Source organism: Echinops telfairi, unplaced genomic scaffold, assembly GCF_000313985.2.
Source record: "Echinops telfairi isolate 266 unplaced genomic scaffold, ASM31398v2 ScPeMD7_23;HRSCAF=83, whole genome shotgun sequence".
In the NCBI taxonomy this organism is placed as follows: domain Eukaryota; kingdom Metazoa; phylum Chordata; class Mammalia; order Afrosoricida; family Tenrecidae; genus Echinops; species Echinops telfairi.
Window position 1 is genome coordinate 89,430,981 of NW_022103920.1, and position 24,460 is coordinate 89,455,440.

At 40.5% G+C, this 24,460-nt stretch overlaps 1 protein-coding gene across 5 annotated transcripts in view; it reads right to left on the reverse strand.

The window, feature by feature from the left end:
• The window catches only part of PDE1C (phosphodiesterase 1C), a 329,943-nt gene that overhangs the window by 47,142 nt on the left and 258,341 nt on the right, over positions 1–24,460 (reverse strand). For all 5 annotated transcript variants that reach the window (XR_006679955.1, XM_004702764.3, XM_045288741.1 and 2 more), the window contains exons 15-16: positions 17,547–17,777; positions 13,093–13,170 (exon numbers count right to left, since the gene is read on the reverse strand). Coding sequence is in view for 4 of the 5 variants with exons in the window: in XM_004702764.3 (XP_004702821.1) it covers positions 13,093–13,170; positions 17,547–17,777 (309 nt within the window). In the remaining variant the exon portion in view is untranslated. The remainder of the gene's footprint in view (positions 1–13,092; positions 13,171–17,546; positions 17,778–24,460) is intronic.

The following is a 24,460-nucleotide window of genomic DNA, read 5'->3' on the forward strand; positions in this document are numbered from 1 at the left end:
TCAACAATATTCAGCAATATTCACAATAGCAAGGAGAAATAGCCTAAGTGCTCATTAACTATGAATGGGTAAACAAACTATGGTACATATACAAAAAAGAAATACTATGAACTGTTAAAGAATAATAAAGAAACCAGTAAACTTTTCATAATATAGATAATCGTGGAGAGCACTATGCTGAGTGAAATAGTCCATCACAAAAGGGCAGATATTGTATACAATCACTAGGATAAAAAGACAAGGAAAGGTTTACACACAGAAAGAAAATTCTGTGGATTGCCAGGGATAGGAGGTGACTGGAGTGGATATCACTAACTAGATAATACATGTCTCTTAATTAGAGTGCAGGGAATGGCATAAAATAAGGGGGTAATAATTATAAAATCGCTAAAGATAAGGAAGACACGGAGAGATGTACAAGAGTTACAGAGAACAAAGGTAAATGTTATTGCCTATACAGGTCTATATTATCAGTAATAACAAGCATTAATCTATAATGGGTTAATTAAGTCAACAGGAAAGGTGAACAGTTATGAGTAAATAAAAGGGACTACACTCACGACCATCTATCGGTTCGGCAGATGATATTTCTGCATAAATATTTTTATATGCTGCACAGATATCAATGTATGTTATTGAGTCAGCAGGGGGCAAAGAAACATACACTTAGTATCCATAACCAAGTTCCTGGAGGCAATGAGTGACCGGGCCTAAGGCTTGGGACCACAGTCTTCTTGGGACATCAGGGTAAGTCGACAGACCATAATCCACAAAGACATCCTGCACTGGTGAGTAGCTATGAGGCGGTGTGGGGGTGTCTTAAAAGCTTTTGAGTAGCTATTGGTCTCTCACTGTCTGGAGCAAACACGAGTGAAGAAAATCAAAGACACTTGGAAACAACTGGATCAAAAAACGATTAGACTGTGAACCTCAGCCTCACGGCCCTGAGACCAGAAGAAGGAGATGGTGGCTACTCTCAAAGGGATCACAGAAGAGGGGCCTGAGAGCGTGGGTGAAAAATGTGAGATAAAACTCAACAACATAAAAGAACACAACAACAAAAGGCCAGGTTTATTGGTCTGATGAGAAGTGGTGGAGCTTGGATTATGGCCCTTGGTCACTCTTCCGGCCTCTCAATGAAATCAGTGCCTGGGTCAGCTTTGGCTCCAACAGCAGACAGGCCACCAGGTGGGTGTGCACTCCTTACAGCAGTCAGCCCCGGGAGACCAGAGTGACAGCATCCGACCAGCTCAGAGGCAGGAAGGGATCAGAAGAAGGAAGCTGAGTGGGAACAGTAAGCACAGGAAAGGATTGGGGGAAATGCTGTCACATGTGCAACATGTAATCGATGGCAGGAAGTGTGTATGGATGTTTTCATGGAAATCCAATTTTCCCTGCAAATTTTCACTCAAATAACAAGCAAGAAGGTTAAAAGAATTATACTCATCATGCTGTATAACCATCACTGCAATCTTCTTTCTATTGGATCCACTGGATTTGTACTACTCCTAAAAAGAATGATCGTGTTTCACATTTTTCCTCCACCCTTCTTGCTCTCTCTAGCATGTTCCTTGTTTCCAAGCTTAAGATATACGAACCATTGCTTCTTTTCCGTCTCATGCTGCCCTTCACACTCCTACTCTGTGTTATAGGAGACTGGTAGTGTAGTGGTAAGCACCTGGCTGCTAACCAAACGTCTGGCGATTTAAGTGCATGAGCTGCTCTGCAGGAGACAGGTGTGGCAGTCTGCTTCTGCAAAGATTGCAGCCTCAGAAACCCTACTCTATCTTACAGACTGGCTGTGAGTCAGAATTTGATCATTGGCAACAGGTTTCCTTTCCTCACTGGGTTTTTGCAGCTGTAGGAAGGGTACTCTGTTTTCTGGAGTCCCTGCTGGTACAAATGCTTATGGGTTCAACTACCAGCTGAAAGGTTGGGGGTTCAAACCCATCCAAAGGCATCTGGGAAGACAGGCAAACTCCTTCCAGACAACCACAGCCACGAAGAGCTATGGAGCACAGTTCTACTCTAATACGTATGAGGTCATATGTATCATCCGTTCTACAGCAAATAGCAACAAGATTAAACGTTTTACATTAAAAACACAGTATTTTAACACATATTTAAACAACAAATACACCCAACACTCTAAGTGACTAGAGCCTTCCCCAACGCTTAATAGGTAAATAAAATAATCTGACTACTCCTATGGTCCTCTAGGGATAAACCAGAAGCTCTGAATCCTGGAGGTGAAGATGAGAGCAAAACACCATTATCTGCCTGGAAAAGGTTTTTCATCAGTCAGTGAATCTTCTATTTCGAAGTCAACAAACAACCATGGGCCATAAAGATAAAGGAAGTCCTTCCAGAGCAAAAGAGAAAGGGTAGGGTATTGGACCTCACACATTTTGAATACTGCTCATGTTTTTCTCAATTATAGTATTTTCAAAAAGGGGGCAGAGATGAGTAGCAAGAGTCAGAATGAGTGAAAGAAAATAAAAAGCATTTTTCTCATTATTTTCACTGGGGGCTCAGGGTACAGAATAACACTCGCAGCAGGAGCAGTGAACTATTCAATGTGTCTCTTCTAGTCAAAGTCTCTAACTCTCACCAAACAACGTTTTTCCTGCATCAGTCTGGTAAGAAGGTAGGGGAAGGTACTGATAAGATGCAACTGCGGATTTCCTAGAATGTTATCCTGTTTTGCATAAAATGTGGCATCCGAGAACCAGGAGGAAGGATCTGATTACCAGCAAGAGTCAGGTATGGAACCTGTCCTCTAGACCCTCAGCGATCCCCCTGGACACAGAACACAACCGTAACGTCCAAACGGCAGCAACTGAAGCAGTCGTCACAGCCCGGAGTGGAGTGAGGACTTCCTAGCCCCCAGCAAGTAAAGCTGACAGCTACTGTGCAGCAGCCGGCCTTGCTTTTGGAGTGGGGTGCCTCTGGTCCCTTGATTGTGCAAGTTAGACTTGCTACCCATGGAAGTGGAACTGAAAGCCTTTGGGTTGAGGCTGACTGGAGCAGGGTGCGTTGGGGCACTAATTCCAGGAACTGGGTTTGCAGACCATTGGAGTCTGAGCTAATTACCTTTGGGCTGAGCTTACAGCAGGCTGGCATGCCTCTTTGGGCTTTTATGAGAAGGCTTGAAAGAACTTTGTACATAACATGCCCCGATTAAAACTCAACCTTGAGCATTTCTCACTGGCATTACACATTTTCTTAATAAACCCTTTCCTCGTGAATTTTGTCTGTGAGTGCTGTGTAGCCATTGCAATAGCTATTAGAACCTAACGATCAAGTACATACTAGTGAAAACAACACCCTAGAATATATTTTAGAGGGCAATTGATATGAAAAGCAGTTGTTGCTGGAGACCAAAGGACACTTTGATAGAGAGAATTAAAAATAAACACAATGTGGCAAGCGTTAGTGCTTTCTTGGTATTGCATCTTTTACAGCTGTACGGGCATTGGAGTGACAAGGGAGCGAAGCATGCTGGCAGCTCTACTTCCTTGTTCTGGCATGTCTAGGTCATATTTATATCAAAGGCAGTTGTTATTTTAAAAAATTTGTACTGACAAGACAACTTCTTCTGAAAAATATTGTTTCCCAAGTCCCTTGTATTGAATGTGATAAAACGTAATTTTTATAGTGTTAAAGGAGTTAAAAATTTGTTTCATGATCAATAAAAAGTCATTTTAAAAAAATTCTTAACATCACTATTAAGACAAAAGAAAAACCCCATTTCTCCCAGTAGTTGCAAAATTTTAATTTGGTCAAAACCAGGATCATGGAAAATATATAATGATGTTCTAGGTAACCAATATCACTAAATGATAAATGTGATAACTGTTAAATTGACGCATGCTTCAATGTGCATATTCTCAACAACAAAATAAAATGAGACCAATAGTGTAATCAAATGTCTAGAAGGTAGAGTGAAACAATGAGTTCATATACCAATAATTTCAAAAGCAAAAGTTTTGAAGGTTAATTTTGTCATTAGCAAAAATTTTTATAGTATATTTTCACTTGATATTTTCATCATGTAGGTATTTGCTAAGAGACTGGGTTCTAGATGACTGCAAAAGAAAGCAGAATTGACTTCAAAAGTTTTCCTTAGAGTGATTCAGTTTAAATTTTTAAAACTCACCCAACGCACATCACACACAGACACACATAGACACAAGCACACTTACAAATTGAGATCTTGTTTTAATACTACAAATGTGAATTTCAAAAAATACAAACATTTGAAAGAGGAGAACTGCAGTACTGTATCAAGTTGCTCTTTCAGAATCAACCATGAAGATGTCTGTTATGTATCCTTATTGGAAAGCACAAGGACAGTCAAGGAACCAAAAACTATAAAACTATTAAATGCATTGGATTAAATGGTGTTTGTAACCATAAGAGCTAGTTGTTCTGATTCACCATGACTCATCAATGACAAATCATGAGTCAGAAACAGATTTTGTACTCTCACAGTCCCAAGAGTGTTAAGCCCATAGTAAAAAGGAACCAGGATTTATGTCTGGTTCACCCTATCTGACCATGTCCCACCTATAAATCATGGAAAATTTAATAGAGTCTCCCAAATCTGTCCAAAAAATAATCGTGTTGGGTTCCAGCATGGCTGGCTTCTCAGTAACTCCTTTTGTTGGTTCAAACTACCCAGTAGTGTTAACCTACCCAAAAATGTCAAGCACAGCTTCCAAAATTAACTAGAAAATGACACTGAAGTATATTATTTGTGAGATTTAATGAATAAAAGCTTTTCTGCATTTAATGAATGAATCCTATCCAAATGCACAAGATACTATCAGAATCTCGTCTTTGTTACCTAACTTTTTATCCTTTTCCTTTGATAGGAATATTGGAGGGCAGCATTTAGGAATTTTGGTTATCAATAGAATTGACCGGGGAAAAGGGAATGTAAAATGCTTTGAGATACAAACATTTCATGCCTCTTCTTGCTACACTGTAGCTTTATTTATGACGGGTGTCCATGTGTTAATATGTGTAAGTATATCCAGTAAATGAGTTACAGGAATCTTCATGAGCAAATGGCCAAATGGAATGGAATATTAATCACAATATGTGTGTGGTTATGGCTTCTCTTATTTGGAGACTCAGGGCATTCCAGATGCTTGGAATGTCCATATACGCGGACTATCCATACACTCAAGGAAAACAATTCACCAGGGTAGAGAATTCTCATGTTGAGATAGTTCCTTTGGTAACAAAATTGGTCTCTTTTTCCCTCAATGTACAAAAGAACTAAGAACTCAGGCTATGCTCTGAGAGGACTATAAGTATAAAGCTAAGTTTGGGATGAACTCATCAGAGCATTAATTCATCCGAGCAATGGATGGTACATTCAGTGGCATAATCAATTGTGAGATGTCCAGGATATCATTCATTACTGACATTAAGATGATTTATTTTAAATTTTTAATTAGGAAATAAATGTTCAAAGTTATTGTTTTACTTGCTCTATATTAGGTCTGAGAGGAAAAGGTGGGATAACAGCTGTTGCTCCCAGAGTTGGTCCCTGCACCTGACCTGTTTGACTCAGGCTGTTTTACAGCCCTTGGTTTGGGTACAGCTTTGGGGATGGGTAGAACTTGTGAAAATCTGGTAAGCTAAAGTGGAAAACTCAATTAAAAAGAACAAATTTGATGCTCTCTGCTTAAAGACAACAAAATTTCCTCAAGATTCAGACCCAGAAACACAGTCAAGGATGACTGAAAATGGACTATAATAATAATTACCTACATATATGAGGGGGTGCCCCCTAAAACCCAGATTGCCCCCCCCAAAGCTATGTATTTAAATTTTTTTTACAAAACAACCTTACCAACTTCAAAGCACTCTCCAATACACTTAATAACATTTGTCAAATCTGCAATTTCATTCTTGGAAACATTTTTCAAACTCATCTGTTTGGAATGGCTGACAGCACCTCCCTCGTTTTTTTCTTCTTCACCTCTTCTATGTCCTCAAATCACTGTCCTTTCATGTCCCTCTTCATTTGTGGAAACAAAAAGAAGTGGCACAGAGCAAGGTAAGGTGAGTAAGGTGTGTGGGGCAAGAGAGGCAAGCTGTTTTTGCCCAAAATTGGTGCACTGAGATGGCTGCGTGAGCAGGTGCATTGTCATGGTGGCAAAACCAGTCCTCCATCTGCCACAAATCAGGCCTTTTTTTGGTCATACACTGTTACATAATCTTTTCAGAACCTCTCATCAGAAAGCTTGATTAACAGTCTGACCTGGTGGAATGAACTCCAAATGCACTGTCCCCCTCACATCAATAAAACAAATGAGCATAGTTTTGGGGGTATCTGCTCATATGACAACAGAATGAGGTCAACAGGGAGACCAGAAAACAGGGTGCCATAAATGGAGCATTGCTTGCACTGCTGGGATGATATAGGGCAACAGGAGGAACCGTATCTAATTTTTTTGGTAAATCCATCTCAAGTGTAGAGCTAGGTTTATTAAGATGTCCCACCTTAAGGTCACAAACCATTCATTGCCTCCCCTACATTTTTTGCTTCCAATAAACCTTATGTTAGGATTTGACTTTCTAAATAGGTTTTTTGTTTGATTGGCTTGTTTTTTTTCTAGGAGAGAAAAACGACTGAATAGCCAGTTGGCAAAGGCACATGCCAGTGTACACGGAGAATATATTCAGTAAATTGGCAGACCAAATCAAGCATGTTCATAACTATTCATTTCAGAGTTCACGAGTCCTCTGGGGCATAGCTAACACTCCACTCGCTCTCCATTTGGAACTCTGTGGTCTGCCAACTATAAATATCTTCTCGGCTTCTCAGTCACACTTCTTTCTCTAATCATCAAATACTTCTAAGCTCCCATAGGAAACCTGCATTCCCTTTTCCCTAGGTCAAGAACAAACTGCCACAGTCTCTGCTGTTCCTTAATTGTCTTAGGTATAGTTTACACAACAGAAATTAGAGTGGAAGTTTGAACTAAGGTGACCATTAAGATTACCACATCTTCTGGATTTCAGTAGAACCACTAGAATTCTGACAAAATTATATTGACCGTTGCTTGGAAATAAGTCAGCCTTTTAAATATTGGGGGAATTTTTTAACACATGTAAAATGTCTTATAAGTCCTCAAATCTAGCATATCTGGAATCACCAATTCAAATATTAGAGTGCTGATGATGAGTGTTTTAAGTCCCACTATGATCCTTCATAAGGAGCTCTGGTGGCATAGGTTACTTGCTGGCCTGCTAAACGCAAGGTCAACAGTTCAAACCCATCAACCATTCTGTAGGAGAAAAATGAGGTTTGCTGTGCATGCAAAGGTTTACAAGCCTCAAAAACCCATAGGGGCAGTTCAACTCTAGCCTATGGGGTCACGATGAGTTGGAATCAAGTCTACGGCAGTGAATTTGATGGTTCTGCATGCTATGGTTCCTAAATGGTACAAAGGTGAATGTGCACAGTCGCTAACTGAAAGAATGGAAGTTGTATCCATCTCTGGACTCAAGTGACATGAAGATCTAACTCCAAAGAAATATCAGCCATTAAAACCCTAGGTAATATCATCTATTCTGACTCATGGAGTACCCATGAGGTGGAGTCGACTGAAGGGCAACCGGTTTTTGTTTGGTTATTTCTTAATGGGTATTGGTTACAAATGATAACAAGAAGCCCCGTGGCATGAAATCACAAAGATTGGAGCAATGGTGTTAACGTGAGACATCAACTACAAGCAAAGGTTTTGATGAGTCTGAAATATCACAATTCTATATTCTGGAATATAAAAACAGCCCCAGGCCACAGTCCTGGGCAGCATGAGGGAAAATAATGAGGTGAATATGATTCCCTACAATGAGATGCAAAAACTGACAATGGTCTCAGTGTTTATAAAACCAATGAATGCATGCTTCCTGGATAATGGTAAATTGTCAGTGCATCCATCACTTCTCAGAATGAAATGTCAGCAGAAGCTGCACATGTGATAAGTGACACTCTTTCTTTCTGGCTCTGTTACAGAAGCCAGTCAGAGACAGAATGTCCAGGAGGAACACTTCAAAGTAAGGTCCCCTTTGATAGTCACTTGAAAGCATTTCAGAAGTAAGAAAGTTGCATGTGTTTTAGAGCCTTGTTGTCTAATGAGAAAGTCAGATAATGAAACAAACAATTCCTACAGCCGAGTTGACGGTAGGAAAGGGCATCCAAAGAATCTCACAGAAGGTTGGCTCTTAGACTAAGATAGACAATAAATAAGAAAGCATCCAATCTATGTCTTGGAATACAAGTTAGCCTATTCCTCTGTGACAAATTGAATTATACAAAATACCTCAGAAGTGCTATCAACAAGCAGATCAATCCCCACAGACGTCATTTTGAAAACTGCTTCATTCAACACCATTCTAAGATAATCACTGATTTGTTTTGTATCACTATTGACTAATTTACATTTTCTTGAGTTTTATATACACTCAGAATCCATTTTGTGGGTTGGGTGGTTGCATGTATTCTTTCACTCAGCATACATGTTTTAAGATGCTTTGTGTTGTTTCTGATCAATAATCTGTACCTTTTTATTGCTAAATATTATTCCAACATAATTTATCTAGTCATCTTCTGATGGACATTTTCATTTTTCATTTATTTACCCTTTACAGATAATGTTAATATGTATCTGTGTGAATCTTTGAATGGAAATATAATTTATTTCCTCTTGAATAAATAGTTAGGGGTAGAATGACTGTACCATATTGTGTATATCTGCTCATCTTCTTAAAATAAAAGCAAAAGCATTACAACACTTTTTTTCAAATGTAAGATTCCCACCACCAAGGTATGGTAGTGGATATAAGATTTTTTCATAGGAGGCCTGGTAGGGCGTGACCAAGGGCAATGTAACCTAGAGGAATTCCTGAAACGCATATGATAGTGGAAAAGAGGAAAGTAAAAGGAAATAGAGGAAAGAGCTAGGAGGCAAAGGGCATTTATAGAGGTTTAAATAAAGGCATGTACATATGTAAATATACTTATATATGAGAATGGGGAAATCGATCTATGTGTATATATTTATAGATTTAGTATTAAGGTAGCAGATGGACATTGGACCTCCACTCAAGTACTCCCTCAATGCAAGAATACTTTGTTCTATTAAACTGGCATTCCATGATGCTCACCTTCCCGACACAATCGCTGAAGACAAAGAAGGTGCATAAGTAAATGTGGTGAAGAAGGATGATGGTTCCCAGCTATCCAAAGATATAGTGTCTGGCATCTTAAAGGCTTGAAGGTAAACAAGTGGCCATCTAGCTCATAAGCAATGAAGCCCATATGGAAGAAGCACACCAACCTGCATGCTCACAAGATGCCGAAGGGATCAGTTACCAGGCATCAAAGAACAAAAAATCATATCATTATGTGCTCACCTCCCCAATACGATCGCTGAAGACAAATGGGTGCATAAGCTAATGTGGCGAAGAAAGCTGATGGTGCCCATCTGGGGTCTTAAAGACTTGAAGGCAAACAAGCGGCCATCTAGCTGATGCCTGTTTCCAGTATCTTTATTGTTGTTGCTTCAGATTGGAAAGTAAATCAATTCTTGTTGCTCCTTCCTTGGCAAAAGTGTACTTTGACAGACTGCCTTTTTTCACCTTTTTCACTCTTCACGACTGACTTTTAAATTTCATGGGCCAACATCCACCATCATTGCAATTCCCGCAATATTCGATGATAGAGAAACCCCTGCTGAACTCACTTCCTGGGGTTAGACTAATAACGGTGCTGGCCTAATTATAATTAACCCTTTGAGAGGCACAAAAGTTGGGAATTCCTTGCCTCTCTGGTAATGTAAGGTGGTCCAGTGAGGTGAAGGGAAATTTCTGCTTCTGGACAATAATAAATTATGGCAGGTCCAAGAAATTATGTTGCTATAAATAGGGGTAGAAACCCAGTCAAAAGAACCCATTTGTAGCATACAGCACATACCACCACTCAGAGACAGAAGAAACACTTAAACACTGTGAGAACCTTGGCTCAGAGACCCAGACCTCTTTCTGTTAGTACATTTCTCCCTAGGAGTAAGCAAGGCACTTTCAAAGGACATTCATTCTTTGAAGTCAGTTAGAAAATTAGTGCTACAGGGTACTAAATAGCGCCTCAGTGGCCTGGCAGAGATAATGTTCAACTGCAATGTGTTCATTATGCCAGGATGTAATTTCCCCTTTCAGCACACTCTGCTTCTCTTTGTTTGTGGCCCAGCTCCTGGAAGTATGGGATGACCAACTGTGGACCATTTCCATTGGTTTCCCTCTGAATGCGCACCAGGCTACCACCTTAACCCACAGTGGGTTTGATCAAACTGGGCCCTGAAATGTGCCTGGATCCTCCTTCCCCAAAGAAGAGAGTCACCAACTTGACTTCCTCTGGTCACCAGATATAATAAGAGTCATTAAAAAGAAATGTTCAAATTATCTGGTTATTTTCTCTTGTTTTTAAAATCAACATATATCTACTGATATACTGAAGTCATTTAAATTGTTTTCTAAAGTAGATGATTTTAATTACGAAAGGTGTGTGTGGGGGGAGGGGGGTTCTCTAATACATGCCTCCAAGAATTCTCTTTAGATCTGCCAAGGTTTCAGACAAAGAGAATGCAAGTTACAAGAGTCCTGTGATGGCAACAAAGCGGCAGTGCTGAGTGATGGCACGTGGGTCAGTCAATGAAGTTAAAAGACACAATTGCCCAGAATCATGTTTCTGCACAAACTTGCAAGTATATGCACACTGCAGGCCCACTTGAGGCAGGGAAATGCTAGTGTTATGGAGGGGAAAAGAGACAGATGAGACCGGGAATGTCTCTCCTTATTTACTAGAGCCTGAAAGCAAGAACCCCCATCATCAAACCATCAAGCTTTATCCTTATTTGTACAATGGCATACAATATCTAGCTCATTGTCACACTCCCCTCCCCTTGAAATTCATTTTAAATATTTGATAATAATTCAGTTTAAAAGGTATAAATAATATTAAAGGGCTTTATGAAGGTAACATAACATGTTCACAAGTCAGATGTATAGCAGATATTTGTACCACAATGTATACTACAAAACGTAAGATTCAAAACCCCACTTTAAAGATTTGGGATATGGTTTATTCTGGCCTTTATGCAGTAGTAATCTCCATCAGGGAGTGATGCCTAAATTGCTGGATTTTACACACTACCATTTAATCTACTGTACATTTTCTGGCCCATCTTGCTACAACATGAGTCTAATGATGTATGACAAAGAACTTTTAGTATTTGAACAAGCCTAGGTCACCATGGAATGTGGTTGTCATGCTGAATTCTATTTTGTCTTGTGTAACTCAATGCTTAGTTGCAATCATTAAGAGAAGGTAAGAGGTCCCATTAGCATAAATAAGTTAGTGAAAAATTGCAGGTATATGTTCCCTCAGTATTACGTGATAAAACATCTGGAGTGAATTATCTGAATGATCTTAAAAGGAAAAGTTCGAGAACTGACTTCGCACACACAAAGAAAGAGAGCATATTACAGTAGCTTAAGGATCGATCAAAGCTATAGAGGCCACATCTCTTATAACAACCAGGTGAGGACTGTGATCAGGAATCTTCTTATTCCTCAACTTGATGACCCAGCATTTGCTCTCCCCAAGCTCTCTGGAGACTAGTCAGCACCACGTACTATGTGTCCAGAGAGTTAGGATTCAAAGGAAGTCTGGGACTCCTAAAAACTCCCACTCCTTAGGAGAGTGTGTTTTGATTTAATAACATGGACAGGTATGAATGAATGACTAACTATGTTAGCATGTTAAACAGAAACGATGTTATTTTATGTAAGAAAAGTGAGGGAAAGTTTTTGAATCTAGTAAATTTAAAGTTTGGAGATAATATCATTTGAGATTTCAGGCTTAAGATAGTTTAAAATGCTGCTTATGGAACGTAAAATCAATCCTCAAGAAGCACATGACAAGGCAGGCTCATCTTAATTTCTGTTTGGGAGAGTTATCTCAAGTGGCGGGTGCCCTTAAGACTTGCACTTGCTGGCCAAACCATACTCTACAACCACGCAAGTCCTCCAGCGTTTGCAGAACATCCTAATGCAGGCACCCCCTGCTTTTCTCAAGTTCACTTTAACCACTTCTCTTTTATGAAAGACTAGCATGAGTACCTGTTTTTCCCAACCCCGGCACCCCAAACTCCCAAAGGACTTTTGCTTTTATGAAAGCAGATGAAACTATCATTTCAGCATGGGTTTTGCAGCAGGTGATTAGAGAGGCAGCAGAAACTGTGAGCACTACGTCCAACATCTCAGCATGAAGTCCCTTTGAAATGCAGCTATAACCACTCGACAAGAGGCCTTCCAAACATTCATGGGAAAATGGAGTTCAAAGACAGTGGGATGTTTCCGCAAACTTTGGGAAGCCCTTCTCATATGTTAGAGCTATTTGGTTTCAGTTGGTAGGTGACACTGAGGGGACCTGAGAATGCTCAAAAATGTCCCCCATGCAAATTAATGGTAATTGCTTCTTCATTTTATGCCATTTTGGATCATGAAAAGTTTCACCGGAGTGCCCTGTTGTTTAGTAAAAGGGACAACTGGTTATACTAAAAATAACCCTGCATGTTCTCCCTGCTTCTGGCCAAGATTAATAATCCATGCAGGACAAAAGACGTTAAAACTGAAAACCCAAATGTTCCCAGTCACTCTGTAAAACTCATAATAAAAATCTGTAAACATTTTAGCTATATGTCATCCCATTTTCTTACAATGAATAAATCCAGAATCAATCTTGTTTAAAGGTGAATAGGAAGAGTAAAAGTGGGTAAAGAAAGAATACAGAGAGCACTTGTGACGGAGAGAGCATGGTGGGAAGAAAATATACAATTCATAAATTATTGAAAAAAAGGATAATAAGTAATACTTTGCAAATTACATGCTTTTCAAGATATAATATGAGGATATACTAACAACCTTGACTTCAATTTTAGATGTAATTCTAGCAAGTTTGCATTATGTTGCACATTTTATGGAAAAATGTAATGAGAATGATACGCTTACCATCTGTTTTCTTTGAATCATTTCCGACATTAGATTGATCCTTCTTGTCTGACTTATTTTTACCATCTTTCACGTCACCTGAAAATAATAAACATGACAAATAGTATACGCACACAGCTGAGGAAGGAGTTATAAATATCCTTAAGCTTGTCAAGGTAAAATTATATCTATGCATATGGATATATGCAGCATAGTTTCATAGTCATTAGGAATAGATGTCTAAGTGTAAATATTTTTTTGTGGTCACATATGTTCGGTTCTAAAATACAGATAATGATTCCAAAGTTAAGGCTGAAAAGTTCTATTTAACAGGACTGTACATAAGTCAATGATTTTTATTGTCCAAGAAAAGCAATTCAGCTTTAATGTTAGGCTGTGGAGGAAGGAAAAACCTGAGATAAATGTAAACGCCATCAATTAATAGCTACTTCATTTTCCTGCATGTTTGTGTTCTTACATGCAAAGCAGGCATAATAATGCCTACCTTATAGACATAGTACAAGGGAAAGGGTTGTAAGGTAAATACAGTGCTGAATGTGATCTGGCATGCCATTCAATGATAGTCATTATTCTAAAATGGAACTATCACTGCTATCCTAATTAATGAGCCTATCAAATTATAATGTTGTTGTTGCTTTCAAAATAAACGATTTGGCTCAGACACTATAGAACTCTAATGGTGTGTGACAGCTTGTGACGCATTTCCATGAGTTACTACTTTTCTTTGTATTCAACTTGGCCAATGGCAGAAACCAGGCTAAAATCATGATTCTCAGAAAGGGGATTTTGAGGAAGTCACCAAACGATGGCCCTGTAATGATTATATTCTCTCTACCGATGTGTGCAGTTACAGCATAGTCTAATGTGTCCACTACGGAGCGATGGCCACACTCCTCGCTCACATTCTTCATCATCATGGAGGAAACATTTTAAAGGGTATAATAAACAAAATTCTCTTTGCAATGTCTCTACACACACACACAAATACCAGCTTGATATTTAACTCTAATTTTTCAATCAAATCATTTCTCAGCTTTTGTGGTTTCAATCTATATACACACCACAAAACACTTATTTACCCTTTCACCACTTTTTACATGTACAATTCAGTGACATTCACAATGTTTATCGGGTTTTGCAACCATCAGTACAGTGACTAATAAGTTCATTTCAGAAAAAAAGATTAACTTAGGAGGGACCAAGGAGATGGCCAGGCTGGTCCCAGGAGCATCAAGGAACTGAGTATTTATAGACAATAAAACATGCGTTAACATATATTTGAACCCTGCCAGAGGGCTACTTCCTTAGAGAAAACTGATCCTTCTTCCCTAAAGGAGGCTCTGTGCCCCTCATGCACTCAACTTCACCCCTTCCAGGCTGCTAGGCACTGAGGCTTAGCTCTCGGCTGCAGCAAGACCAGGATGTCTACCAGAAGTCAGCAGACAGACGCAGGTCAGCATGCTGGGCGGATGGCAGCCTGCAGGATGGCAGACAGCCTTCTCCTCGGTCAGGGTTGGGCAAGGCAGAGGGAAGAACTTTCCCTAGAGGCCAAAACTAAGGAGACCTCATCACTGCTGATAGCAGACCAAACCTCTTAACCTCAGAGCTCCACTTACCCAATGTCCTTTAGCTCCACCCTGGAAGTACCTTGGGAGGCACACAAAGAAGGGCCAGGGCCAGGGACACACTCCTGTTGGATGCTGTTCTTTGAAGAGAACCTGTTAGGTAATTTTCCAGGCATTCTATGTGGAGTACTGGCCAATGGGAGCTGTTATTCAATAAACAGCGGCAACAACAGAGCCTTTTGGTGCAGTAATAAATCATTTTAATTAGGCTGCTGTACCACAGTCCCAAACCACTACTAGCTGTTCTTATTATTGTTTTAAATTGATTTCCCACCTCTCATTTAATACTTCATTTTTTTAATACTTCCTTTTTAAGGGAAATAGTAGACTGTCAAAGTAGACTTTGGGAAGTAAACAAAGATGTCAACCCAGCCCAGTTGAGTATTCAGTCTCCTGGCTTGCTCCCTTCAAACCTTCCTCTGAATTGTGTTTAAAATAAATGGTTGCCACCTCAGAGAGGGCTGAGGTGGCAAAATGTACACCATCCTAGGAGAATTCATAACTTCTTTGTGATGGGCTTGTTTGTAAGCATTGGTTTCTGTCCCTGACAAGACCAGAGGCTGACAAACTATGGACCATGGGCCATGCCTGGCCAGCTCTCAATTTTGCATAGCCCATACACTAAGCCTGGTGATAATTTTATTTAAGTGATGGGAGTAAGGAGGAGGAGCACTGGAAGGGCAGTGGATTAAGTGTTGGGCTTCTAACCGCAAGGTTGATTGTTCAAACCCACACTCAGTCTAAGAGAGAAGGATGATGATGTGCGTTCCTATAAGAATCCAAATCCTATGGGATTTGGCCTTATATAGAACTGAGTGTGACCTGAGAGTTCCTATTAGTGGTTGCTTGCTCTTAAGCAAGCCATTTACTCTGTTTCTTGCTCTGTAAAAATGGGAACAAGTGCATACGCCTCATAGAGTCATTACGACTTATGAAAATTATTTAATGAAGGTAAAATCTTGAGGACAATGCCTGGCACAATACATGGTGGGGGTTCGTATGCTTACCAGGTGGGAGGATACCTTCTTCTCGTTACTTCTGTTGCCACTGAGAAAGCATATCGTAACACAATCTCTGAAGTGTAAGAAGTAGGGGAGAACACATTTTACCTAACCTTACCTATTCTCCTTTCGGGAAGGAGTAGCTTAGTTGGAGAAGGAGTTGGCTATGCACAACTTCCTAGCCCCACCTTTTCATCTGACCCACTGCCCCCGTTTCATGCCCAGCCACCCTGAACCTCTTTGGACTTCCTGAACCGCCTGACCTTCTCTTGCTTCTGGGCCTCAGAATGTGTTTCATCTGCAATATTCTTGTGTGGCCTATAGGTCTCCTCTTCGTGAAATTTTCCTGAATAGCCTCCCATTGATTCCCAAGCCAAATTAAGTGCCTGTGCCTCTATTGTGTGTTCATTCAGTGCAGCAAACAACCATTCATTCACAGTATCACAACTGCTTCTTTCTCTTATTCAAGGGTGGAGCTTCACTGGGGCAGGCACTACATCTGTTCACAACAGGACCCGCAGTATCTATCACATTGCCCAGTGCGTACCGGGTGTTCAATAATATTTCTAAACAAGATGCCTGGTGGGACAACCATGGTAAAGTGTAACATGAAGCGTGCTGAATACACATGCTCAATACATGCAGTTTTGGGCGGTGATCAGGAGCCATCTCTGAAATCAAGCTGCCTAGGTTGAGTCTGGTGCTACCTTGACCAACCGAGGAAATGGTCAGACTCAGACAACAGCCTTCCCTACTGCCTAGGGCTGCGGTTGGCAAACTGCGGCTTTTGAGCTACATGCAGTCCTTTCGGCACGTACACATGGCTTGGAAATGAAGTTGAACACCAAGATGAAACCGCCATAGTTTTATTTTCAGATTATGGTGATTTCCTGTGTTTGTAAAATACATTTTTGGCTCTTGAACTAATTTTAAAATTGTTATGAGGGACAGGATTCACCCTTCCATCTCCAAAGTTTACTCACCCCTCTTCTAGGAGATCATGAGGGTTACCTGAACAAGCTATCTGCCGAGTTCTTAGAACATGGTAATGGTGTCAGCATCTTATTTTTAGTATCATTATGAATGTTTTGTCTTCTGATTAGCAGTCTTATACATACGGATCGGAACAATAACTGGGGAAATGTTATGCTGAGCACTTTCTACACATTATCATTTACGGAGGCTGTGCAGCAAACGAGCTAGAGTCTGTCTCTGACGTAGCTCATCGGATCACATCAGCCACTGACAACCTACAGAAGAATCGTAAAACATAATCTCGTGCATGGCCAAGGCACATTATTAACTATTATTACCATGATTTTTATTAAGGGCTCACAAGAGACCTATGCTGTGCATAAAACCAAACTTAACACCACCACCACCCCCAAATTGGGTCCATTTGCACTCAGAGAGGCCCCAGGTTGGGTTTCTGGGGTTGTACAGGAGCAAACAGCCTCGTCTTTCCTCTGAGGCTAGTGGACTTGAGCCACCTACCTGTGTGTAAGCAGTCCAACGTCTACAAAACAGTCCTACCAGGCATCGCTCAGATTTTGTGAGTAGGGCTTATAATGTGCATTTTACAGAGATAGTTGTGCTATGTAAAATGCACATTATAACTAACAAGTACCCTCAGTAGTAAGGAGGTATGGGATAGGTATAATAATGTACATTTTCAGAGACAGTAGAAGATTCAGAAACCTGACCATGGTGACCAAGAAGTGAGAGCCACACCTATGATTTGGACCCAAGTCTACCAGACAACAAAGCTGTCTTGGTCTCCCGGCCTTTTGCCAGTGCAAAATCCGCTTGATGGTGACCGAGAACTCACCATTCTGCTGCTTTTCTCCCGAAGACTTCTCAGCTTTGGAGTTTTTCCCACGAGGGTTGTCACTTTTGCCCGCGCGAGTTCCATGGACTTGACTCTTGGCCTCCCCAGATGTCTTCTTCTCAGTCTTACCAGCGGCGACGTCTTCCGTCTGGCTTTCGGCTTCCAGCTCCTGCTGCTTCTCCTCTGCAGCCAGGCGAGCCTTTTCTTCTGCTTCCTTCTTAGCCTTCTCCTCTGCGCTCACGGCAAGTTTATAAAGGCACAGGAGAGATCAAAAGAGGTCATGGCATTAGGAGAATTACCTCTTTGGAACGAGCGCGCGCGCACACACGCGCGCACACACGTCTGCACTGGGACCTACAGTGGCCCCAGGTTTTACGAGTGTTTTTCACATGATTTTGATGAATTTAAGGCAGACTGGCATAAATATTTAGGAAATCAATGAAACGGTTTCATGATAATGGCATTTCAAGTATGGAGAAACTCATCAAAAGGATAATAATCATTAATTAATTAATATTATAAGTGGCGTAATTATTATTGTAGGTAGCATCTGAGTGCACCCTCTAAGCCTGGGATGATGCTAAGTGCTTTCAGGAATTATTTCTGTTATCATCAAAACAATCTTATGAAGGAGCTACTACAGTTGCAACTCTATTTACAGATATGGAAATCACGGCTCAGAAAAATTGTAAACTTGCCTACGACCAGGCAGAATTAGAGCTTTATGTAAGTTTTCTGGAGGCCTCGGTTTAACCATATGCAACTGATTCAAAACCCAAAATTCAGGTGAAATAACCGCCCCGAGAGTAGCGTAGTTTCAGGCGACTGCTTGTGGACTTAAGGAGAGGATAATTAAGACATACAAAATGTGAGCGTCATTGTGACCACAGACAAGAATTGGTTTTTGGTTTGGACTAGTATCCTGGTCCATATCCATCTCTTTAATGGCAGGATGTCAACATTATTTCCAACTCAATTGCTTGTGAAAAAGTCTGACTCTGTGTTCCATAAAAACATAGTATAATTAGAAAGACGCATGAAGATACTAGTTTGTTCATTCAACTAACATTTTTGAGCCCCGACAGTTCCAAACTCTATTTTGTGAGCTGAGCACCAGTGGGATGTACAAGACTTTCCCAGATTTGTCTCCCTCAAAGATAGGCAAACATTAGAGGCTATTTGCCAGCAGTGGTGGGAGATCAGATGCATTCAGCCCTCAGACTACCGTCTAGTCTCACCACAGGTGGGCCCACTCCCACCTGTTGTTAAGGACAATGGGTGACTTCTCCCTGAAGGCTTACAGCCAACTGTCTGGTCCACTGTAGGTGGGGTTCACACCCTATTGATAATGGTTTCTATGGAGAACCAGAAAACAGGTCAAACCTGCTCGGTGACATCCAAAATTAGGCTGCCTCCCTGAATTTAGGATCTGCCCATCTTGTCACATGTATACCCCCAATCCCTCTCCTTCCTATTGTGTATACCCCTAGATCATCCCCCTCTCATTACTGTATTACCTATAGTACAACCCCTTCCTGTAATTAGGGGGCTTGCATGCCCCCAAAGATAGATAAGCCTTGGTTAGAAATAAAGAGCTCTCCCCATGACTCTCTCCCAGGTCCTCTTTCCCCTGTCCCTTCTCTCCTTGTCCTCCTTCCCCTTCCCCTCTCTCCTGCACTCTCTTCTGAGGTGAGCATGCTACTATGAAATGTGTCTGATTCCATTATTTCAATCAATCTCCTATCTCTCCTTATTCTCTATGACTTTATTATATATATATAAATATATATCTATATTTATCTATATAAATATCTATATTTATCTATATCTGTATATATATATAGACACCATACAATTACGCTTATCAAACCCGTGATTAGTTGTGGGGGGCTGGCCTTCCCCTGCAAACCCCTACAGTTCCAACACAGGGGCTGCAGCAGCTAACTTTACAGAATGAGGCAGTTGGTGGTGGTGGTATCAGGTGCTATCTAGTAGATTACAACTCACAGAGGCCCCATGTACAAAAAAACAAAGCAAAACATTTCCCCACGCAATTCCCACAATCACTGTTATTCTAGTGTCCACTGTAGCAGGCCTTGTGTCAATCTATCTCACTGAGAATCTTCCCCCTTGTTTGCTGAGCCCCCTCCCATATATATATATATCCAAACACTCTAGGTCCAAAACCAAACCAAACTCACTGCCATCCAGTCACAGCAACCTCCTATGGGTTTCCAAGACTGTAACTGTTTAAGGGAGTAGAAAGCCCAGACCTACCAAGAAGCTGCTAGTGGTTTCGAACGGCGGACCACACAGATTGCAACTCACGTAAACAAATCATGATGCTAATTGCGGATCTTAAAAAGTGCTTTGCAAAATGAAAACAGAATAATATGAGAAACATGATCAGCATAGCAGAGGGAGGTAGCATCAGATAAAGGGGTTAAAAAGTCTTCTTTGCAAAGGTGATTTTCTACCTAAGTGACAAAAGAGCTGGCCAAGCAATAATCTAAAGAAAGATTTCAGGCAAATGCAAAGTCTGAGAAGCAAGAAGGACCCTGGAAGGTACAAGAGACGGTGAGTCATCCTGTATGGTGACAGCAAATTTGGCAAGGAGCTGGCGACAGATGATGGGGTTAAAGCACCAAGCACAGGCAGAGCCCAGTTCCTGCCGGGGCTTAAAGACATTGGTGGGCATGGACTATAGAACATGTGGGTGGGCACTCAGCTAATGAACCAATCTATCTTGTAATCTAGAGCATCATCCTGCACAGCATTCAATTCTCTCTCAAAGCCAACCTTGTTGGGACATCAGTATCTCTTGTGAAAAGCATCCTTGGGTTTCATCTCCATGTGCTAACCATGCCATGCACCTCCTTATCAAGTCTCCTCTTTCCTTCCCTTGTGTTGTAAGTCGTAGTCCCGCAGAAGCTAACTAGCCTTTCTAGAAAACTTGCTTCCTTTTAATCTAATGACTATCCGGCGGTTAGACATCTGATCATGTTTCCCTTTGTTGTAGCTATGAACGAACCCAGAGTCAAAATCTGGTCCAAGGTCACGTTAATGAAGTTTTGAAAACTAGCTACTGTCAGTCAGTTTCAGTTCACTTCACGGAGCTCCAATGGGTGGTAATTTAGGACTGCTCTTCAACGGGTGCGGTTTTTCAGACAATTGCTCCATGTCTTTGTGGAGAAGGCATCTCTGAATTAACTCCTGCCCCCGATTTTTCCTTTAACAGCCAGACCTATTAATCATTTATACCCTCAAGGTTTTGACCTTGAATATTGTGGAATTCTATGATCCCTGGATTCATTTTAATTCTCCTGTCCTTAAATTTGGTTGGCTCACATGTTCCCCTTATTATAGTATGAATTTTTCATTGATCTATCTATTCATCTGAAACCAGGCTTGTAGCCTCACCTCAGACAAATCCTATCTGGGTGGAAAGGGCAGAACCTTAGTTTAAATGCTCTCCAATGTATTCTAAGACACATTGAGGGGTGAGAAGCGCTGCTGTAAACTATACACGTGTGCCGCGTAGCATTTAAGAAGAACAATTATGGTATTTGGATTATGGTTATTGGCAAAAAATACTGAATATAATGGGCTGCTAAATGAATCAACAAATATATTTTGGAGAAAGCATAGCCGGCATTCTCCTGAGCAGTGAAGGTGCTGAGACGTCCTCCCACACCCTGGACATGTGTGCAGGAGGGATCCGTTCCTGGAGAAAGACATGCATGGTCAAGGAGAGGGTCAATGGCAAAGGGAAGGCCCTCAACAAGATAAACTGATGCGGGGTGACAGCAATGGGCACAGCATAGCAGAGGGTGTGGATGGCACAAGACCAGGCAGTGTTTCATTCGATTGTGCTTGCGGCCACTATGACTGAGAACCAACTTGCTGGCTCCTAAGAATAGCAGCACTCTAGCCACGCACTTCCCAACAGGGTGCACCTGCAAGTGATGACGACATGTGTTTACAAAACCACAGAGAAGCATACATAGCATGGCATGTCTTCCGACCTCTACAGAAAAGTAGAATGGAAGAAAGAATGTTCTTGCTGAAGATGATGGTGAGATGGTATTCTCAAGCAGACTGCAAGGTGAAGGTGGTTGGTCCCGGAAAACTTCATATTGGGCTTTTCACATCTTTAGTGGCCAGAGGTTAGAGGTTAGAGGCCAAATGCCATCTCCATCACTGAATTCCCAGTGCTCATCAGTGTGATGTGCGCGAGGTGTTCATGGATGATTTATTGACACCAATGTATTTACTACTAATGAAGAAAAAAAAGTTGACTGTCCTTGATATACCGAGAAGGAAACTGAGTCAAGGAGAAAAAGAATTCATTCGCACTCAGGGCCTTATGGGAAGTAAAATAACATAGAAACAACCCCCACCCCAACCAAATCTCCAGAGTCCATGACAAACTTTCAACATCAGGGGAAAAAAAATCCCCCTATCGAAAATGATTTTGATAAAAACTGAAGGTGTTAAATTCTGGTTTGCTACAAAAGAGCATAAAATATTATCTGAGCGAGAAATCCATTTGACAATGGAGTCAGACCAATTTTCTATGAGAAATAGAGCAAAAAATATAAAAGCCAGGAGGAGACAATGCATTTCAGAAGCCAACTTGTTTTTGCTCAACTGCAGCTGACATCAAGCCATATAACATGTAAATTAATAAATGGTAGTCATTATGACATCATAATCAAATCAGATCTGGGCCTGTCATGATTCCTTTCTAATAACTATATATACTTGTGTATAAGCTGAAATTTTCAGCACATCTTTCATGTAGTTTTTTGGGTAAAATTAGGTGCCTCGGCTGATATTCGGGTCAGCTTCCTGGGTAAAATTACTATTACAGATAAAATTTTCCTACAATGAGAAAACATTGGTTTCATTGCAGTTCATTTATATGTGCCAACATGATCCATACGAGCATAAAATGAGTAAGTGTATAAACATAGAGTGCAGCATTAATATAATTACTACATATGAACGCGCCTGAGTGGGGTACCGGTTGGGTTGCTGACAACAGTTCAAACCCACCAATGGGAAAAGGTGATGCATTTTGCTCCCAAAAATGCTTACAGCCTCTGAAGCCCACAAAGGCAGGTCTATTCTGTCCCACAGCGCGACTCCGAGTTGGATTTGACTCCATGGCAGCAAGTATAGATGGAACGACCTTTTCAGGCACTAGATACAACGCCCTTGGCATTCCTAACCTTCTATGTATAATAACTATCAGTCGCTATCAGATAATTATAATTCAATTCAATTTAAAAAAACTTCAAGATAACCTCTGGTAGGATAAAAATAGGATATATAATAAAAGACCCACAGTAAAGGCGCAAAACAAATTTGGGTGGTTTGCAAAAAGTTGATTACATATTTAATCAACTGAAAAATTAATATCCCGAATAGATAAAGAATGATTATGGATTAATAATAAAAATATAAATAACCAAATATGAATAACGAAAGGGGAAATACAATGGAAATACAAAGGCAATGAAAATAAATCTAAAACTCAGAATGAAATATTTTCACTTATAACATCAGGAAGGTTCATGATAGCCCATATTGACAAACACATACTCATTGCCTTTGAATCAACGCTTACAGCAACCCTACAGGACAGAAGAGAATTCCCCCACAGGGCTTCTGAGACTGCAAATCTCTAGACTGCCTTATCATTTCCTCACAGAATAGCTGTTGGGTTCCTGGCATTTCACTCCGCAGCCCAGTATACGTATAGGGGAACAGAAATAGGTTCTGTAGTGATATATACAAGGGTACAAGGGACACAAAAGTTGTGGGGAAATGGAATTAAGAGATGATGGATTCTTCAGCACAAACTTTTTGAAGACCCCGGACATACATAAAGAGCCTTTACCGTCTTTTGTCTAATTGGACACAAGAAGCCTGCATCTAGAAATTTATCAGAAATATACTCAGGGATGTTAACTGTTATAGACAATTATGAAGAATTGGAATGCTAAATTCCCAGCAACAGAAGAATAGTTAAGCCATGGTATTCCATACAATGTACCATTTAAATGAGATCTTCTAAAAATATCATTATCAAGATTAAAAAGTTCTAGACAGAAGCAGAAAACTAAGACCTTCAGAAAATATTATGGTAAGACCCCAATTTAGGGAAAAATTTACTTACAGGAAGGGGCTTCCAAAATTGGAAAAATTTTTATTGCTTAAATTCCATTTTTCCTTGAATTTGTTTGGTGCCTTCTCATAAATATAGTAAAACGTACGTAAAAGTGGGATATCATCCATGTACAGTTCAAGAGCTCATCAGTGCTTTTAATTTTTAAAAAAAATGTGTGTGTGGCCTAAAACTAAACTCTCTGCTGTCAGACTGATTCCAACTCCTGGCCACCCCGAAGGACAGAGAGGAACTGCCCTGCAAGACGTCCACGGTTGGAAGTCTTCTCAGCAGTAGACGGTCAGAGCTTTAATCCCGAAGAGCAGCTGGCCGGTTGAAACCTTTCAACCACCAACTTTTTAGTTAAGAGCCAAACACTTACCCCTGCGCCAGGAGGACGACTGTTTGTAAACTAAACACATAACCTATTATTTCTCTACCAGAAAATGAATGTTAAAAAACATACCATTTTAAGTGGCAATTGGCTCATATTGATCAGAGTGGCAAATTGCTAAACCCACACATCTTTAACTTGAAAATACTGGTTTTACAGCTCAGAGAGCTGTAAAGAATATTGGCTTTCATATATGCCCTTTGCCTCCTACTTCTTTCCTCTATTTCTTTGCAGCTTCCTCCTATCCCAATACCATGTTCAGCCTTCATTCTGGCTTCAGTAGTTATACAAGCCTAAATACAGCCATGTACATATGTAAATATATTTAAGATTAAAGGGGGAACGGAC